This window comes from Scyliorhinus torazame, chromosome 18 (genome assembly GCF_047496885.1).
Source record: "Scyliorhinus torazame isolate Kashiwa2021f chromosome 18, sScyTor2.1, whole genome shotgun sequence".
Lineage (NCBI taxonomy): Eukaryota > Metazoa > Chordata > Chondrichthyes > Carcharhiniformes > Scyliorhinidae > Scyliorhinus > Scyliorhinus torazame.
Window position 1 is genome coordinate 81,338,883 of NC_092724.1, and position 19,244 is coordinate 81,358,126.

General features: G+C 49.0%; 1 protein-coding gene across 1 annotated transcript in view; it reads right to left on the reverse strand.

Moving 5' to 3' along the window:
* LOC140395331 (uncharacterized) overlaps positions 1–19,244 on the reverse strand; it is a 215,191-nt gene that overhangs the window by 104,725 nt on the left and 91,222 nt on the right. Inside the window, exons 6-7 of the mRNA XM_072482966.1 lie at positions 8,742–8,787; positions 8,094–8,152 (exon numbers count right to left, since the gene is read on the reverse strand). Of these exons, the coding sequence (XP_072339067.1) occupies positions 8,094–8,152; positions 8,742–8,787 (105 nt within the window). The remainder of the gene's footprint in view (positions 1–8,093; positions 8,153–8,741; positions 8,788–19,244) is intronic.

The window sequence follows — 19,244 nt, forward strand, 5'->3', positions numbered from 1 at the left end:
TTGGAAGGAATAACAGGAATGCGGAAAATTTGGCTAATGGTAAGGTTCTTGGAAGTGCGGATGAGCAGAGGGATCTAGATGTCCATGTACATAGATCCCTGAAAGCTGCCACCCAGGTTGATAGGGTTGTGAAGAAGGCCTATGGAGTGTTGGCCTTTATTGGTAGAGGGATTGAGTTCCGGAGTCAGGAGGTCATGTTGCAGCTGTACAAAACTCTGGTACGGCCGCATTTGGAGTACAGTTCTGGTCACCGCATTATAGGAAGGACGTGGAGGCTTTGGAGCGGGTGCAGAGGAGATTTACCAGGATGTTGCCTGCTATGGAGGGAAAATCTAATGAGGAAAGGCTGATGGACTTGAGGTTGTTTTCGTTGGAGAGAAGAAGGTTAAGAGGAGACTTAATAGAGGCATACAAAATGATCAGGGGGTTAGATCGGGTGGACAGTGAGAACCTTCTCCCGCGGATGGAAATGGCTGGCACGAGGGGACATAGCTTTAAACTGAGGGGTAATAGATATAGGACAGAGGTCAGAGGTAGGTTCTTTACGCAAAGAGTAGTGAGGCCGTAGAATGCCCTACCTGCAACAGTAGTGAACTCGCCAACATTGAGGGCATTTAAAAGTTTATTGGATAAACATATGGATGATAATGGCATAGTGTAGGTTAGATGGCTTTTGTTTCGGTGCAACATCGTGGGCCGAAGTGCCTGTACTGCGCTTGTATCGTTCTATGTTCTAATCTACACTATATCATTCTACCGTAATCCATGTACCTATCCAATAGCCGCTTGAAGGTCCCTAATGTTTCCGACTCAACTACTTCCACAAGCAGTGCATTCCATGCCCCCACTACTCTCTGGGTAAAGAATCTACCTCTGACATCCCCCCTATATCTTCCACCATTCACCTTAAATTTATGTCCCCTTGTAATGGTTTGTTCCACCCGGGGAAAAAGTCTCTGACTGTCTACTCTATCTAGTCCCCTGATCATCTTATAAACCTCTATCAAGTCGCCCCTTATCCTTCTCCGTTCTAATGAGAAAAGGCCTAGCACCCTCAACCTTTCCTCGTAAGACCTACTCTCCAATCCAGGCAACATCCTGGTAAATCTCCTTTGCACCTTTTCCAAAGCTTCCACATCCTTCCTAAAATGAGGCGACCAGAACTGTACACAGTACTCCAAATGTGGCCTTACCGAGGTTTTGTACAGCTGCATCATCACCTCACGGCTCTTAAATTCAATCCCTCTGTTAATGAACGCTAGCACACCATAGGCCTTCTTCACAGCTCTATCCACTTGAGTGGCACCTTTCAAAGATGTATGAACATAGACCCCAAGATCTCTCTGCTCCTCCACATTGCCAAGAACCCTACCGTTAACCCTGTATTCCGCATTCATATTTGTCCTTCCAAAATGGACAACCTCACACTTTTTTCAGGGTTAAACTCCATCTGCCACTTCTCAGCCCAGCTCTGCATCCTATCCATGTCTCTTTGCAGCCGACAACAGCCCTCCTCATTATCCACAACTCCACCAATCTTCGTATCGTCTGCAAATTTACTGACCCACCCTTCAACTCCCTCATCCAAGTCATTAATGAAAATCACAAACAGCAGAGGACCCAGAACTGATCCCTGCGGTACGCCACTGGTAACTGGGATCCAGGCTGAATATTTGCCATCCACCACCACTCTCTGACTTCTATCGGTTAGCCAGTTCGTTATCCAACTGGCCAAATTTCCCACTATCCCATGCCTCCTTACTTTCTGCATAAGCCGGCCATGGGGAACCTTATCAAATGCCTTACTAAAATCCATGTATCGTTCATGTATCCACTGCTTTACCTTCATCCACATGCTTGGTCACCTCCTCAAAGAATTCAATAAGACTTGTAAGGCAAGACCTACCTCTCACAAATCCGTGCTGACTATCCCTAATCAAGCAGTGTCTTTCCAGATGCTCAGAAATCCTATCCCTCAGTACCCTTTCCATTACTTTGCCTACCACCGAAGTAAGACTAACTGGCCTGTAATTCCCAGGGTTATCCCTAGTCCCTTTTTTGAACAGGGGTACGACATTCGCCACTCTCCAATCCCCTGGTGCTACCTCTGTTGACAGTGAGGACGAAAAGATCATTGCCAACGGCTCTGCAATTCCATCTCTTGCTTCCCATAGAATCCTTGGATATATCCCGTCAGGCCCGGGGGGCTTGTCTATCCTGAAGTTTTTCAAAATGCCCAACACATCTTCCTTCCTAACAAGTATTTCCTCAAGCTTACCAGTCTGTTTCACACTGTCCTCTCCAACAATATGGCCCCATCATTCGTAAATACTGAAGAAAGTACTCGTTCAAGACCTCTCCTATCTCTTCAGACTCAATACACAATCTCCCGCTACTGTCCTTGATCGGACCTACCCTCGCTCTAGTCATTCCCATATTTCTCACATATGTGTAAAAGGCCTTGGGGTTTTCCTTGATCCTACCCGCCAAAGATTTTTCATGCCCTCTCTTAGCTCTCCTAATCCCTTTCTTCAGTTCCCTCCTGGCCATCTTGTATCCCTCCAGCACCCTGTCTGAACCTTGTTTCCTCAGCCTTACATAAGTCTCCTTCTTCTTAACAAGACATTCAACCTCTCTTGTCAACCATGGTTCCCTCACCCGACCATCTCTTCCCTGCCTGACAGGGACATACATATCAAGGACACGTAGTACCCGTTCCTTGAACAAGTTCCACATTTCCCTTGTGTCCTTCCCTGACAGCCTATGTTCCCAACTTGTGCACTTCAATTCTTGTCTGACAACATCATATTTACCCTTCCCCCAATTGTAAACCTTGCCCTGTTGCACGCACCTATCCCTCTCCATTACTAAAGTGAAAGTCACAGAATTGTGGTCACTGTCTCCAAAATGCTCCCCACTAACAAATCCATCACTTGCCTTGGTTCATTACCAAGTACCAAATCCAATATGGCCTCCCCTCTGGTCAGACAATCTACATACTGTGTTTGAAAAGCTTCCTGGACACACTGCACAAACACCACCCCATCCAAACTATTTGATCTAAAGAGTTTCCACTCAATGTTTGGGAAGTTGAAGTCACCCATGACTACTACCCTGTGACTTCTGCACCTTTCCAAAATCTGTTTCCCAATCTGTTCCTCCACATCTCTGCTACTATTGGGGGGCCTATAGAAAACTCCCAACAAGGTGACTGCTCCTTTCCTATTTCTGACTTCAACCCACACTACCTCAGTAGGCAGATCCTCCTCGAACTGCCTTTCTGCAGCTGTTATACTATCTCTAATTAACAATGCCACCCCCCACCTCTTTTACCACCCTCTCCCTAATCTTATTGAAACATCTATAACCAGGGACCTAAAACAACCATTTCTGCCCCTCTTCTATCCAAGTTTCCGTGATGGCCACCACATCGTAGTCCCAAGTACCGATCCATGCCTTAAGTTCACCCACCTTATTACTGATGCTTCTTGCATTGAAGTATACACACGTCCAACCCATCTCCGTGCCTGCAAGTACTCTCCTTTGTCAGTGTTCCCTTCCCCACTGCTTTATTACACGCTTTGGCGTCCTGAATATCGGCTACCTTAGTTGCTGAACTACATTTCCCGTTCCCATTCCCCTGCCAAATTAGTTTAAACCCTTCCCCGAAGAGTACTAGAAAATCTCCCTCCCAGGATATTGGTGCCCCTCTGGTTCAGATGCAACCCGTCCTGCTTGTACAGGTCCCACCTTCCCCAGAATGCGCTCCAATTATCCAAATACCTGAAGCCCTCCCTCCTACACCATTCCTGTAGCCACTTGTTCAACTGCACTCTCTCCCTATTCCTAGCCTCGCTATCACGTGGCACTGGCAACAAACCAGAGATGACAACTCTGTCTGTCCTGGCTTTTAACTTCCAGCCTAACTCCCTAAATTTGTTTATTACCTCCACACCCCTTTTCTTACAAAGAACAAAGAAATGTACAGCACAGGAACAGGCCCTTCGGCCCTCCAAGCCCGTGCCGACCATGCTGCCCGACTAAACTACAATCTTCTACACTTCGTGGGTCCGTATCCCTCTATTCCCATCCTATTCATGTATTTGTCAAGATGCCCCTTAAATGTCACTATCGTCCCTGCTTCCACCACCTCCTCCGGTAGCGAGTTCCAGGCACCCACTACCCTCTGCGTAAAAAACTTGCCTCGTACATCTACTCTAAACCTTGCCCTCTCACCTTAAACCTATGCCCCCTAGTAATTGACCCCTCTACCCTGGGGAAAAGCCTCTGACTATCCACTCTGTCTATGCCCCTCATAATTTTGTAGACCTCTATCAGGTCTCCCCTCAACCTCCTTCGTTCCAGTGAGAACAACGTGTGGAACACCACTGGTCACAGCCCTCCAATTAGAAAAGCATCCTTCCATTGCTACTCTCTGCCTTCTATGACCTAGCCAGTTCTGTATCCACCTTGCCCCTGATCCCGTGTGACTTCACCTTTTGTACTAGTCTACCATGAGGGACCTTGTCAAAGGCCTTACTGAAGTCTATATAGACAACATCCACTGCCCTACCTGCATCAATCATCTTAGTGACCTCCTCGAAAAACTCTATCAAGTTAGTGAGACACGACCTCCCCTTCACAAAACCATGCTGCCTCTCACTAATACGTCCATTTGCTTCCAAATGGGAGTAGATCCTGTCTCGAAGAATTCTCTCCAGTACTTTCCCTACCACTGAAGTAAGGATCACCGGCCTGTAGTTCCCTGGATTATCCTTGCTACCCTTCTTAAACAGAGGGACAACATTGGCTATTCTCCAGTCCTCCGGGACATCCCCTGAAATACCAACGACCTACGTCGTTGGTACCAATGTGCACCACGACTTCTGGCTGCTCCGCCTCCCCCTTAAGGATCCTGAAGACACGATCCGAGACATCCCTGGCCCTGGCACCCGGGAGGCAACATACCTTCCTGGAGTCTCACTCGCGACCACAGAATCTCCTATCTATTCCCCGAAACCATTGATTTTCCTATTACTATTGCTTTTCTATTCTCCCCCCTTCTTTCTGAAGAATAAATGAATAAAGGGTTATGGTGTTCGGGCAGGAACGTGGAGCTGAGGCGACAAAAGACCAGCCATGATCTCATTGAATGGCGGAGCAGGCTCGAAGGGCCAGATGGTCTACTCCTGCTCCTTGTTATGTTCTTATGTTATTTTTCAAAGCCACATTCGATGTCCTTTCAATCAATCCACACTAGCAGTGGGTGGCTTCTTTTTCACTCTAACTGAAAGCTGCAGCCTATTTTTGTTTCATTTTTAAAAGTCTGAGGATTTAAATAACTTCAAATTATGACACAGAAACAGATCTTATCCATTCCTTCAAGAGCGTCACGCCTCCTCCATAAATTCGTGACTCCCAAACTGCAGGTATACAATTGCAAAAATGGGGTCTGTTTGAACTGTGCACTAATTGCAAATGGCCTGAGTTCAGGTTTCCCTTCAGTATGGTTCATGCCCCTCCCCCTTTCACTGCCAATAAAAATGGGAAATGCCGGAAATGGGGTTGGGACTTTTGCCTCAGGGTCTTGGCTGTGGTTAAAGGTCTTCGGAGTCGGCCTGACTCAGTGAAAATCTGGCCCATGGTGCCTGAATTGGAAAGTATTCCAATCCCAAGCACTGATCATCTTCAACCTGATTATCACAAAGCTCAAAGCAAATAAGATTCTCTCTGAGCTTTTGGGACTGTCTTTGTGGTAATGAAAGTTTGCAGTCGAATTTCAACAGTTTGTTATGGGTATTCTTCCAAAAGACATTTGATAGAGTGCCGCGCATCAGGGTTGTGAGAAAAGTTAGATCTCATGGAATAAAAGAGACAGTAGCAACATGGATATGAAATTGGCTGACAGGAAACAGAAAATAGAACAGTTGGTTTTCAGATTTGAGGGACGTTTATAATGGAGATCCCCAGGGATTGATGTTCAGACTTCCTGATTTTTTTAAAGACCCGTTGATATTTAAATGTCAAAATTCCCAGATGACTTTTAAAATATAATCTATATTATATAAATGATATTTATAAATACATATAAAATATAATTTCTAGGAATCTCGGTATATATACAGATAAATCATTAAACGTGGCAGGGCATGTTGAGAGAACAGTTAATAAAGCATATAGTATCTGAGGCTTTATTAGTAGGAGTATTGAGGACAAGAGTGAGGAGGTCATGTTGAGCTTGTTGAACTAGTTAGTCCTTATCTGGAGTACCACGTCCAGTTCCGGGTGCCATACTTGAGTAAGGATGTGAAGGTGTTGGAGAGAGTACAGAGGAGACTCACAAGAATGATTCCAGTGATAAAGAACTGTAGTTATGAGGTTGGGACTGTTTACCTTGGAGAAAAGAAGGCTGAGAGGAACCTTGATAGAGGTATTCAAGACCCTGAGGGGTCTCGACAGGGTAAATAATGAGAAACTGTTGTCACTCAAGACAGCATCAAGAACTAGAAGGAACAGATTCTAAATAATTGACATAAAGAGTAAAAGTTATGAAAAGAAAATACATTTTACCCGGAGGATGGTTAGAGTCTGGAACAAACTTCCTGAGAGGGTGATGGAGGCAGGTTCGATCGATGTATTCAAAAGGGAATTGAATTGCTATCCGAAAATAAAGAATGTGCACAGTTATACGGCAGGAGAGTGGGACTTGGTTGAATGCTTCTTCAGAGAGCCAGTGCAGATTTGATGGGCCAAATGGCCTCCTTCTGCACTGGAAAGATTGTGATTCTATGATATGAAAGAGGAAGCATTGTAAATCTCAAGGAAGATAGTGCAGAACTTCAAAAGGTCACAACAGGTTAGTGGAATGGATGGACAAGTAGCAGATCAAATTTAACAGAGATATCTGAAGCAATTGATTTTGGTAGGAAGAACACAGAGAGGCATTAAAGTAAAGGGTACAATTCCAAAGGGGTGCAGGAGCAGAGTGACCTGTTTGTATATGTGTATAATTAATTGAAAGGTTGAGAATGCGGTTTATAAAGCTGACGACATCCTGGGCTTCATCAATAGGGCATAGAGTACAAAAGCAAGAAAGTTCTGTTAAACCTGTATAAAACACCTCAGCCGGAGTGTTATGCCCAGTTTGTGACAGGACACTATAGGAAGGATGTGAAGGCATTAGAGAGGGTGAAGAAAAGAGTCACAAGATTGGTTCCAGAGATGAGGAACTTCAGCTACATAGAAAGATTGGAGAAGTTAGGGCTGTTTTTGTTATATTTGTGGGTTATTGTAGTTGTTTGCAATGGCTCTTTGAGAACAGAGTCATGGGACTTCTGTGACGTCATCGGATACTTTGCATACTTTTTAGGGGGTCTGGTGCCAAACCTTATACAGTGAAGATCTATTCAATAAACCTCTGTTAATCTTGCATCAAACGCACGTGTTTCTGCAATCGTATTTCTTTGTATGATTCGTCTAAAGAAAAAACAGCTTTTCTTAGAGAAGGTTGAAAGGAGATTTGCTAGAGGTATTCAAAATCATGAGGGGTCTAGACAGAACAGCTAGGGAGAAACTGTTTCCTTTGGTGCACAGATCGCGAACACAGGGCACTGATTTAAGGAAATTGACGTGACACCATACCACTCTCCCTAAATCATTTTTAACAAGTCTGAAGGCCAACCATGCCAATAGAGGTTTTATTGTTGCTCCTTCAGATCACACTGTCAGACTGTAAATCAGCTTGAAAATTCTTCCAGTATGAAACAGCAACAAGCACAAGATCCCGAAGACCTTGTATTTGGCTCAGTACAAGCTCAGGCCCTGAGTTGTAAGATCCCAGAAGACGACCATTTGGCCCATTGTGCCTGCACTGGTTCTCCAAACGAGCATCATGACTTAGTACCATTCCCCTGCCTTTTCCCCTGCACTTTGTTCAATCATTCAGATAATCATCCTTCGCCCTCTTGAATCTCTCGATTAAGCCAGCTCCATTACACTTCCATGGAGAGTAATCCTGGAGTAGCTTTGAATTAATTGCTGCATTGATAGTGGAAACAACATAAAAGAATATTATCAGGTAGATCAACACTAACCTGTAAATCAAGGGTCAAATTCATCTGTGACAAGACCAGCAGCAGCGACAGGAATGGTTCTGAGTTAAAAGCAACAGACAGAAGGGTGAAAATTGACCTGAACCGGATCTGACCTGATACTGATAAGTCTCTAAAGCAGGGACTGGAGGCATTTGCCATTAGGTAAACTCCCCACTTGCCTGACCTACCAGTGGGAAGTGTACAATGGAAATCCTTACCTTCTTATGTAAGAAGTATTATTCTCAGGCTGGGAAATCATTACAAACAGGATGTTCACTAATTGCTCCATTGGTGATGGCTGAGACCCGAATGCAGTTCAGAGCATTGGTTTCTCATAAAGCACCAATCAAGATTCTGGGAAGCAGTTAATAAATTAGGATGGGTTCTTTGGGCTTTCATTGCTTCTGAAGGAAGATAATTTTATTTCGGGAGACCTTTACTATCATTTTATCTTATAAATTTCTCACTCCATTCATAGAGTGCTCACATATTCCACAAACCTTTCACCTTGTAAACCTTTCATCCCCTCCCCTAAAACTCTCATGATATCCCATAACCCTCACCCCACTTCTGCCATACAAACCCAAACAGACTAAGACCCAGAGAAAATTCCGCTTTCAAAGAAGGCCAGACTGCTGGATTACTTACCTGAAAAACGTTCGTTGGCCAGGACAGAACCCTCAGGGTCATACCACTGCAACAAGAAAAGGGCAGGGATCAACCACAGATTGTTTCAGAGCAGCCATCCACTGACCAATACAATGCAGGCCCAGGGAACTTTAAAAGGTGTGATGAACGGTTACTGCCTTATCATCATGTAAGGTGATGTCCCCTTTAAGACCAGGCTTGGAACCCTGGGGACTCCACCTCTGGCTCCGCCCATCTGGGAGCCATACATAAAGGCCTGCCTCATGGTCTGTATAGCAGTCAGCTCTCATCCAAATCTGTAGCATAGTTATGAGCCTAATAAAGCCTTCTTTACAGTTTAATCTCTAAGCATCATTATTGAGGGTACCTCAATTTATTAGGCTAAACTAGATTCAGGATGGACGCAGGCCTAAAACCAGAGAAGCTCAATCTGGAAGCACGAACGCCAGAGGCAAAGGAAAATTTTAAATACTGGCTGCGGTGCTTCGAGGCCTACCTGGACTCCGCAGAGACTCCCATCCTGGGGCCACGCAAGCTGCGTCTACTCCACGCCCGGGTGAGTCACAGAATCTCCGCCACGCTCGAAAAGGCGACGATTTATGATGAAGCGGTTGAGTTGCTCCGCAAGCGGTTTGTCAAACCCGTCAATGAGGTGCACGCCCGGCATCTGCTCTCTACCTGCCGGCAGCGCTCGGGGGAAATCGCTCAACGAGTTTGTTGAGAAACTCACCGCGCTGGCCAGGGACTGTGACCATCAGGATGTCACAGGGGAAGTCCATATGAACCTGCACATCAGAAATTCTTTCGTGTCCGGCATCCGCTCGACCTACATCCGGCAGCGACTGCACGAAAACGGGGCAAAAGACCTCCAGGAGACGCTAACGCTCGCCTCCTCGCTGGAGGTGGCCCGACATAACTTGGGTACGTACCCCACGGACTCTGCCAGCCCCCCCCGGACTTCCTCAGACTCGCCCGTATTACAGGCCTGCGCCACGCGGCGACCCGCTCACCATGGGGGCACACCTTGCTACTTCTGCGGGCAGGGCCAGCACCCACGCCCACGCTGCCCAGCCCACTCCGCGATCTGCAGCGACTGCGGGAAGAAAGGGCACTTAACGAGGGTCTGCCTGGCCAGACCCAGGGGCCAGAAAAACAAAGAACAGCCGGCCCGAAAATCAGGCTCTCAGGCCTCGCAATGCTGCTGCGCACCGACCCGACACGTCCTCTTCTGACGCGTCATCAGCCTCGTGCGAATCATGGGAGCGGCCATCTGGTCGGCGGCCATCTTCTCGACCTGACACGTGCGACCAACGGCAGCGGCCATTTTACGACTCCGACTACCCGCGACTGGGTGCGGTCACCCTCGATCAAACTCGGCCAAAACACCTGCAGAACTCCATGATGCAGGTCCAGGTCAACGGGCACGACACTGCATGCCTCTTCGACTCCGGGAGCACGGAGAGCTTTATCCACCCTGAAACATAGAACATAGAACATAGAACAATACAGCGCAGTACAGGCCCTTCGGCCCACGATGTTGCACCGAAACAAAAGCCATCTAACCTACCATTATCATCCATATGTTTATCCAATAAACTTTTAAATGCCCTCAATGTTGGCGAGTTCACTACTGTAGCAGGTAGGGCACTCCACGGCCTCACTACTCTTTGCGTAAAGAACCTACCCCTGACCTCTGTCCTATATCTATTACCCCTCAGTTTAAGACTATGTCCCCTCGTGCTAGCCATTTCCATCCGCGGGAGAAGGCTCTCACTGTCCACCCTATCTAACCCTCTGATCATTTTGTATGCCTCTATTAAGTCTCCTCTTAACCTTCTTCTCTCTAACGAAAACAACCTCAAGTCCATCAGCCTTTCCTCATAAGATTTTCCCTCCATACCAGGCAACATCCTGGTAAATCTCCTCTGCACCCGTTCCAAAGCCTCCACGTCCTTCCTATAATGCGGTGACCAGAACTGTACGCAATACTCCAAATGCGGCCGTACCAGAGTTCTGTGCAGCTGCAACATGACCTCCTGACTCCGGAACTCAATCCCTCTACCAATAAAGGCCAACACTCCATAGGCCTTCTTCACCACCCTATCAACCTGGGTGGCAACTTTCAGGGATCTATGTACATGGACACCTAGATCCCTCTGCTCATCCACACTTTCAAGAACTTTTCCATTAGCCAAATATTCCACATTCCTGTTTTTCCTTCCAAAGTGAATCACCTCACACTTCTCTACATTAAACTCCATTTGCCACCTCTCAGCCCAGCACTGCAGCTTATCTATATCCCTCTGTAACCTGCTACTTCCTTCCACACTATCGACAACACCACCGACTTTAGTATCGTCTGCAAATTTACTCACCCACCCTTCTGCGCCTTCCTCTAGGTCATTGATAAAAATGACAAACAGCAACGGCCCCAGAACAGATCCTTGTGGTACTCCACTTGTGACAGAACTCCATTCTGAACATTTCCCATCAACCGCCACCCTCTGTCTTCTTTCAGCTAGCCAATTTCTGATCCACATCTCTAAATCACCCTCAATCCCCAGCCTCTGTATTTTCTGCAATAGCCTACCGTGGAGAACCTTATCAAACGCTTTGCTGAAATCCATATACACCACATCAACTGCTCTACCCTCATCTACCTGTTCAGTCACCTTCTCAAAGAACTCGATAAGGTTTGTGAGGCATGACCTACCCTTCACAAAGCCATGCTGGCTATCCCTGATCATATTATTCCTATCTAGATGATTATAAATCTTGTCTCTTATAATCCCCTCCAAGACTTTACCCACTACAGACGTGAGGCTCACCGGTCTATAGTTGCCGGGGTTGTCTCTGCTCCCCTTTTTGAACAAAGGGACCACATTTGCTATCCTCCAGTCCTCTGGCACTATTCCTGTATCCAATGATGCCATAAAAATCAAAGCCAATGGTCCAGCAACCTCTTCCCTGGCCTCCCAGAGAATCCTAGGATAAATCCCATCAGGTCCCGGGGGCTTATCTATTTTCAGCCTGTCCAGAATTGCCAACACCTCTTCCCGACGTACCTCAATGCCATCTAATCTATTTACCTGGAGCTCAGCATTCTCCTCCACAACATTATCTTTTTCCTGAGTGAATACTGACGAAAAATATTCATTTAGTATCTCGCCTATCTCTTCAGACTCTACACACAACTTCCCATCCCTGTCCTTGACTGGTCCTACTCTGTCCCTAGTCATTCGCTTATTCCTGACATACCTATAGAAAGCTTTTGGGTTTTCCTTGATCCTTCCTGCCAAATACTTCTCATGTCCCCTCCTTGCTCGTCTTAGCTCTCTCTTTAGATCCTTCCTCGCTACCTTGTAACTATCCATCGCCCCAAATGAAACTTCACACCTCATCTTCACATAGGCCTCCTTCTTCCTCTTAACAAGAGATTCCACTTCTTTGGTAAGCCACGGTTCCCTCGCTCGGCACCTTCCTCCCCGCCTGACCGGTACATACTTATCAAGAACACGCAGTAGCTGATCCTTGAACAAGCTCCACTTATCCAGTGTGTCCAACACTTGCAGCCTACTTCTCCACCTTATCCCCCCCAAGTCACGTCTAATGGCATCATAATTTCCCTTCCCCCAGCTATAACTCTTGCCCTGCGGTGTATACTTATCCCTTTCCATCCTTAACGTAAACGTCACCGAATTGTGGTCACTGTCCCCACCTACCTCCAAATCCAACACCTGGCCTGGTTCATTACCCAAAACCAAATCCAATGTGGCCTCGCCTCTTGTTGGCCTGTCAACAAACTGTGTCAGGAAACCCTCCTGCACACACTGTACAAAAAACGACCCATCTAATGTACTCGAACTATATCTTTGCCAGTCAATATTTGGAAAGTTAAAGTCTCCCATAATAACTACCCTATTACTTTCGCTCTTATCCAGGATCATCCTCGCCATCCTTTCCTCTACATCCCTAGAACTATTTGGAGGCCTATAGAAAACTCCCAACAGGGTGACCTCTCCTTTCCTGTTTCTAACCTCAGCCCATACTACCTCGGAAGATGAGTCCCCATCTAGCATCCTCTCCGCCACCGTAATACTGCTCTTGACTAGCAGCGCCACACCTCCCCCTCTTTTGCCTCCTTCTCTGAGCTTACTAAAACACCTAAACCCCGGAACCTGCAACATCCATTCCTGTCCCTGCTCTATCCATGTCTCCGAAATGGCCACAACATCGAAGTCCCAGGTACCAACCCATGCTGCCAGTTCCCCTACCTTATTTCGTATACTCCTGGCATTGAAGTAGACACACTTCAAACCACCTACCTGAACACTGGCCCCCTCCTGCGACGTCAAATCTGAGCTCCTGACCTCTATACTCTCATTCTCCCTTACCCTAAAACTACAATCCAGGTTCTCATGCCCCTGCTGCATTAGTTTAAACCCCCCCAAAGAGCACTAACAAATCTCCCCCCCAGGATATTTGTGCACCGCAGGTTCAGATGTAGACCATCCTGTCTGTAGAGGTCCCACCTTCCCCAGAAAGAGCCCCAGTTATCCAGAAATCTGAATCCCTCCCGCCTGCACCATCCCTGTAGCCACGTGTTTAATTGCTCTCTCTCCCTATTCCTCATCTCACTATCACGTGGCATGGGCAACAACCCAGAGATAACAACTCTGTTTGTTCTAGTTCTGAGCTTCCATCCTAGCTCCCTGAAAGCCTGCCTGACATCCTTATCCCCTTTCCTACCTATGTCGTTAGTGCCAACGACTTGGGGCTGCTCCCCCTCCCCCTTAAGGACCCGGAAAACACGATCCGAGACATCACGTACCCTTGCACCTGGGAGGCAACATACCAAACGTGAGTCTCTCACGCTCCCACAAAATCTCCTATCTGTGCCCCTGACTATAGAGTCCCCAATTACTAATGCTCTGCTCCTCTCCCCCCTTCCCTTCTGAGCAACAGGGACAGACTCTGTGCCAGAGGCCCGTACCCCATGGCTTACCCCTGGTAAGTCGTCCCCCCCACAAGTATCCAAAGCGGTATACTTGTTTCTCAGGGGAACGACCACAGGGGATCCCTGCACTGACTGTTTTTTCCCCGTCCCTCTTACAGTTACCTATCTATCTCCAATCTTTGGTGTAACTAATTCCCTGAAGCTGCTATCTATGACCCCCTCTGCCTCCCGAATGATCCAAAGTTCTTCCAACTCCAGCTCCAGTTCCCTAACTCGGTCTTGGAGGAGCTGGAGATGGCAGCACTTCCTGCAGGTAAAATCAGCAGGGACACTAACGGCATCCCTCACCTCAAACATCCTGCAGGAGGAACATTGCACTCCCTTCCCTGCCATTCCTCTAACTTTCTACCAAGATCTGGCTAACAACTAAATTAAATTTTTTTATATATAAAAAAAAAAATTATTAATAACAATAATAAAATATGGTACTTACCTCACACCAAAGGGTTTTATTATTAGGTTAGAGGAGGAGGGCGGGTGGGAGACACTACACGTGTAGTGTCTCGGGTTTCCTCTCCACCAGAATTTATTGGCGAGGGTCTTCCCAGAAGTCCGCGGGTCGACTTCCTGTTCCTACCTTAAACACTAGAATTTTAAAAAAAATTTAAAGGAGAAACTTACCTCCCAGAAATCACTTCCGCACTGCCCCCGCTGAAATGGACTAGCCTGCTCCGCTCCTGCTGAAATCGACTTGGCCTGCAAGGTAAGTAAGTTGTTAATCTGTACTCACCTCACCACAGACAGCGACCTTTTAAATGGTCCCCTCTGCCTCGCAGCCCCCGCGCTTTTTCAAAATTCCCGCGCTGATTCTAAGGTCCCAGCTCTCACTCCCGAACTCAACAGCTGACCTGCAAGGGAAGTAAGTTAATCTGTACTCACCTCACCACAGACAGCGACCTTTTAAATGGTCCCCTCTGCCTCGCAGCCCCCGCGCTTTTTCAAAATTCCCGCGCTGATTCTAAGGTCCCAGCTCTCACTCCCGAACTCAACAGCTGACCTGCAAGGTAAGTAAGTTAATCTGTACTCACCTCACCACAGACAGCGACCTTTTAAATGGTCCCCTCTGCCTCGCAGCCCCCGCGCTTTTTCAAAATTCCCGCGCTGATTCTAAGGTCCCAGCTCTCACTCCCGAACTCAACAGCTGACCTGCAAGGGAAGTAAGTTAATCTGTACTCACCTCACCACAGACAGCGACCTTTTAAATGGTCCCCTCTGCCTCGCAGCCCCCGCGCTTTTTCAAAATTCCCGCGCTGATTCTAAGGTCCCAGCTCTCACTCCCGAACTCAACAGCTGACCTGCAAGGTAAGTAAGTTAATCTGTACTCACCTCACCACAGACAGCGACCTTTTAAATTGTCCCCTCTGCCTCGCAGCCCCCGCGCTTTTTCAAAATTCCCGCGCTGATTCTAAGGTCCCAGCTCTCGGTAAGGCGCTGCTCCCTACGCACCCATCCCACATCCCAAACCATAGCCCTCGCATCTGGGTCCCACTCGGTTCAAATCACGGGGTACTGTATTGCGGATCTCTCGATCCAGGGTGCCAAATACACCCGTTTCAAATTTTATATCCTCCCTCACCTCTGTGCCCCACTGCTGCTCGGACTGGATTTCCAGTGCAGCCACCGAAGCCTGACACTGAAGTTCGGCGGACCCTTGCCCCCCCTCACGGTGTGCTGCCTTGCGACACTGAAAGTCGCACCCCCTCGCTATTCGCTAACCTCACTCCCGACTGTAAGCCCGTCGCCACCAGGAGCCGGCGCTACAGTGCCCAAGATATGGCTTTTATCAAGTCAGAGGTCCAGCGTTTACTGGGACGGGGTCATCGAGGCTAGCAACAGCCCTTGGAGAGCGCAAGTGGTGGTAGTCTGGTCCGGGGAGAAGAAACCGATGGTCGTGGATTATAGCCAGACCATAAACCGATTCACGCAGCTTGATGCGTACTCCCTTCCTCGCATCGCGGAAATGGTAAATCGGATCGCACAATACCGAGTCTTTTCCACGGTCGACCTCAAATCTTCCTACCACCAGCTCCCTATCCGACCAAAAGACCGCCCCTATACTGCCTTCGAAGCAGCCGGCCGGCTCTTCCACTTCCTCAGGGTCCCCTTTGGTGTCACAAATGGGGTCTCCGTCTTTCAAAGGGCGATGGACCAAATGGTGGACCAGTACGGTTTGCGGGCTACATACCCGTACTTGGACAATGTCACCATCTGCGGCCATGATCAGCAGGACCATGACGCTAACCTCAAAAAGTTCCTCCAGACCGCCCGAGCCCTTAACCTGACCTATAACGAGGGCAAATGCGTTTTCCACACCACCCGGCTGGCCATCCTCGGCTATGTCGTGGAAGACGGGGTCCTAGGTCCCGACCCCGACCGCATGCGCCCCCTTAAGGAACTCCCTCTCCCCCGCAGCCTCAAGGCCCTCAAACGGTGCTTGGGGCTTTTCTCCTATTACGCCCAGTGGGTCCCCAAGTTTGCGGACAAAGCCCGCCCACTCCTAAAGACCACCACTTTTCCCCTCTCGGCTGAGGCTCAATTGGCCTTCAACCGCATCAAGGCCGACATCATCAAGGCCGCCATGCACGCGGTGGACGAAACCATCCCTTTCCAGGTAGAGAGCGATACATCAGACATCGCCCTGGCTGCTACCCTCAATCAAGGAGGCAGACCAGTAGCGTTCTTCTCCCGAACCCTCACCGCCTCCGAGATTCGACACTCTGCAGTCGAAAAGGAGGCACAAGCCATTGTGGAGGCTGTGCGGCGCTGGAGACACTACCTCGCCGGTAGGAGGTTTACCCTCGTCACCGACCAACGGTCGGTCGCCTTTATGTTCGATAACACGCAACGGGGCAAAATAAAAAACGATAAAATTTTGAGGTGGAGGATCGAACTCTCCACCTCCTCATACGATATCAAGTATCGTCCAGGGGAGCTCAACGAGCCCCCAGATGCCCTGTCCCGCGGCACATGCGCCAACGCGCAGGAGGACCGCCTGCAAGCCATCCACAATGACCTCTGCCACCCGGGGGTTACCCCGCTCGTCCATTTCATCAAGTCCCGCAACCTACCTTACTCAACCAAGGAGGTCAAGGCCATGGTCTGCCAGTTCTGTGCGGAGTGCAAACCGCACTTCTATCGGCCAGACAAGGTTCGGCTCGTGAAGGCTTCTTTGAGCGACTGAGCGTGGACTTCAAGGGGCCCCTCCCGTCCACCAACCGTTATGCCTATTTCCTCACCGTGATCGATGAGTTCTCCCGTTTCCCATTCGCCATTCCCTGCACCGACATGACCTCAGTAACGGTGATTAAGGCACTGCACAGCATCTTCACCCTGTTCGGTTTCCCTGCTTATATCCACAGCGACCGGGGTACATCGTTCATGAGCGATGAACTGCGTCAGTATCTGCTCAGCAAAGGCATCGCCTCGAGCAGAACGACCAGCTATAACCCACGGGGAAACGGGCAGGTGGAGAGGGAGAACGCGACCGTGTGGAAGGCTGTCCTTCTGGCCCTGCGGTCGAGAAATCTCCCAACCACCCGCTGGCAGGAGGTCCTACCCGATGCCCTACACTCCATTAGGTCACTCCTCTGCACGCCCACAAATGAGACCCCTCATGAGCGATTGTTTCTCTTCCCCAGGAAGTATACCTCCGGGATCTCGCTTCCACCTTGGCTGACGGCTCCGGGACCTGTTCTTCTCCGGAGGCACGCGAGGAGCCATAAAACGGACCCCCTAGTTGAAAAGGTCCGACTGCTCCACGCCAACCCCAGTTACGCCTACGTGGAGTACTCCGACGGCAGGCAAGATACGGTTTCCCTCCGGGATCTGGCGCCCGCTGGATCCTCCACCACAGACGCCCCTTCCCGCACCGCTCCCCTGCAGGACCCGTCGCCCCCTACAACACACCCCCTTCCGGCCCTACCACCCGTTGGTGAGCTCCTACCGTGCGCCCCCCCTTTACACACCCCGCCGGCGCCGGCTCCGCTACCCCCGGCCCTGCCTAGTTCCTCTGCCCCGACCCGGACCGAAGCTCCGACCGCTGTGCTCCCGGATGTGCCCTCAACCGGGACGTCCGTGCCCACCGCACCACCGCCCGAACTGAGGAGATCGAGGAGGACGATCCGGCCGCCGAGACGGATGGACCTATGATGGCACTTCACACCCGCCGGACTCCTTTTTAAACAGGGGGTGAATGTGATGAACGGTTACTACCTTATCATCATGTAAGGTGATGTCCCCTTTAAGACCAGGCTTGGAACCCTGGGGACTCCGCCTCTGGCTCCGCCCATCTGGGAGCCATACATAAAGGCCTGCCTCATGGTCTGTATAGCAGTCAGCTCTCGTCCAAATCTGTAGCATAGTTATTAGCCTAATAAAGCCTTCTTTACAGTTTAATCTCTAAGCATCATTATTGAGGGTACCTCAAAAGGTTCCCATCTGCTCTTTCATATACAAATATTAGGGGCTCTATTTAATGGAAATGAAACAGAATGCCCCTTTGGTTGCATTTAGCACGGTGTTTTCTAGCACTTGCAGCACCAAGAACAACCCCGCTATTAAACAGGCTTCTGCTTCATTTTTGGGACTCGGCAAGGAACGCCCCGCCGGGGCCACACTGAGGCTCATATCCTGCACTAATGAGCTCAGCTCGCTAGTGCAGGAAGAGATCGGGGCACCATTTTTAAACATCGCCCCAATCTCTGGTCCTCCCACCATGGCCTCCAGACCTCCCCCCTCCACCCCATGCCCCAACTTACCAATTACTGGGTGGCAGTGCCAAGATACCAGGCTGGCTGTGCTATGGTGCTCAGGTGGTATTGGAAGTGCCAGGGTTCAACCGTGCCCAGAGTTCAACCACCCGAGGGAACCCGATCGCCTTGGACCCCGATCGCCTTCTCACTAACTTCTGGAGACTTGTGCCAAAGCCAAGAAGAGCTTACTCACTGACTAGTCAAGCAGGAGCCTGACATAGTTACACTTGTTAAATCATAGCTTACAACCAATGTTCCAGCCACCACCCCATCACCATCTCGCTGCCACGTGCAATGAATTAAATTGGGTGAAGACTGGCATGTGATGCAGGAGACCACAGGAAAAGGTTAAGGGCAGCACGGTAGCACAGTGGTTAGAATCATAGAATTTACAGTGCAGAAGGAGGCCATCCGGCCCATCGAATCTGCATGGCCCTTACAAAGAGCACCCTACTCAAGCCCACGTATCTACCCTAACCCGTAACCCCCACTTAACATTTTGGGACACTATGGGCAATTTAGCATGGCCAATCCACCTAAGCCGCACATTTCTGGACTGTGGGAGGAAACCGGAGCACGCCGAGGAAACTCACGCTGACACAGGGAGAACGTACAGACTCCGCACAGACAGTGACCCAGCCGGGAATCAAACCTGGGGCCCTGGAGCTGTGAAGCAACTGTGCTAACCACTATGCTACCGTGCTGTAGAGTTGCTTCACAACTCCAGGGTCCCAG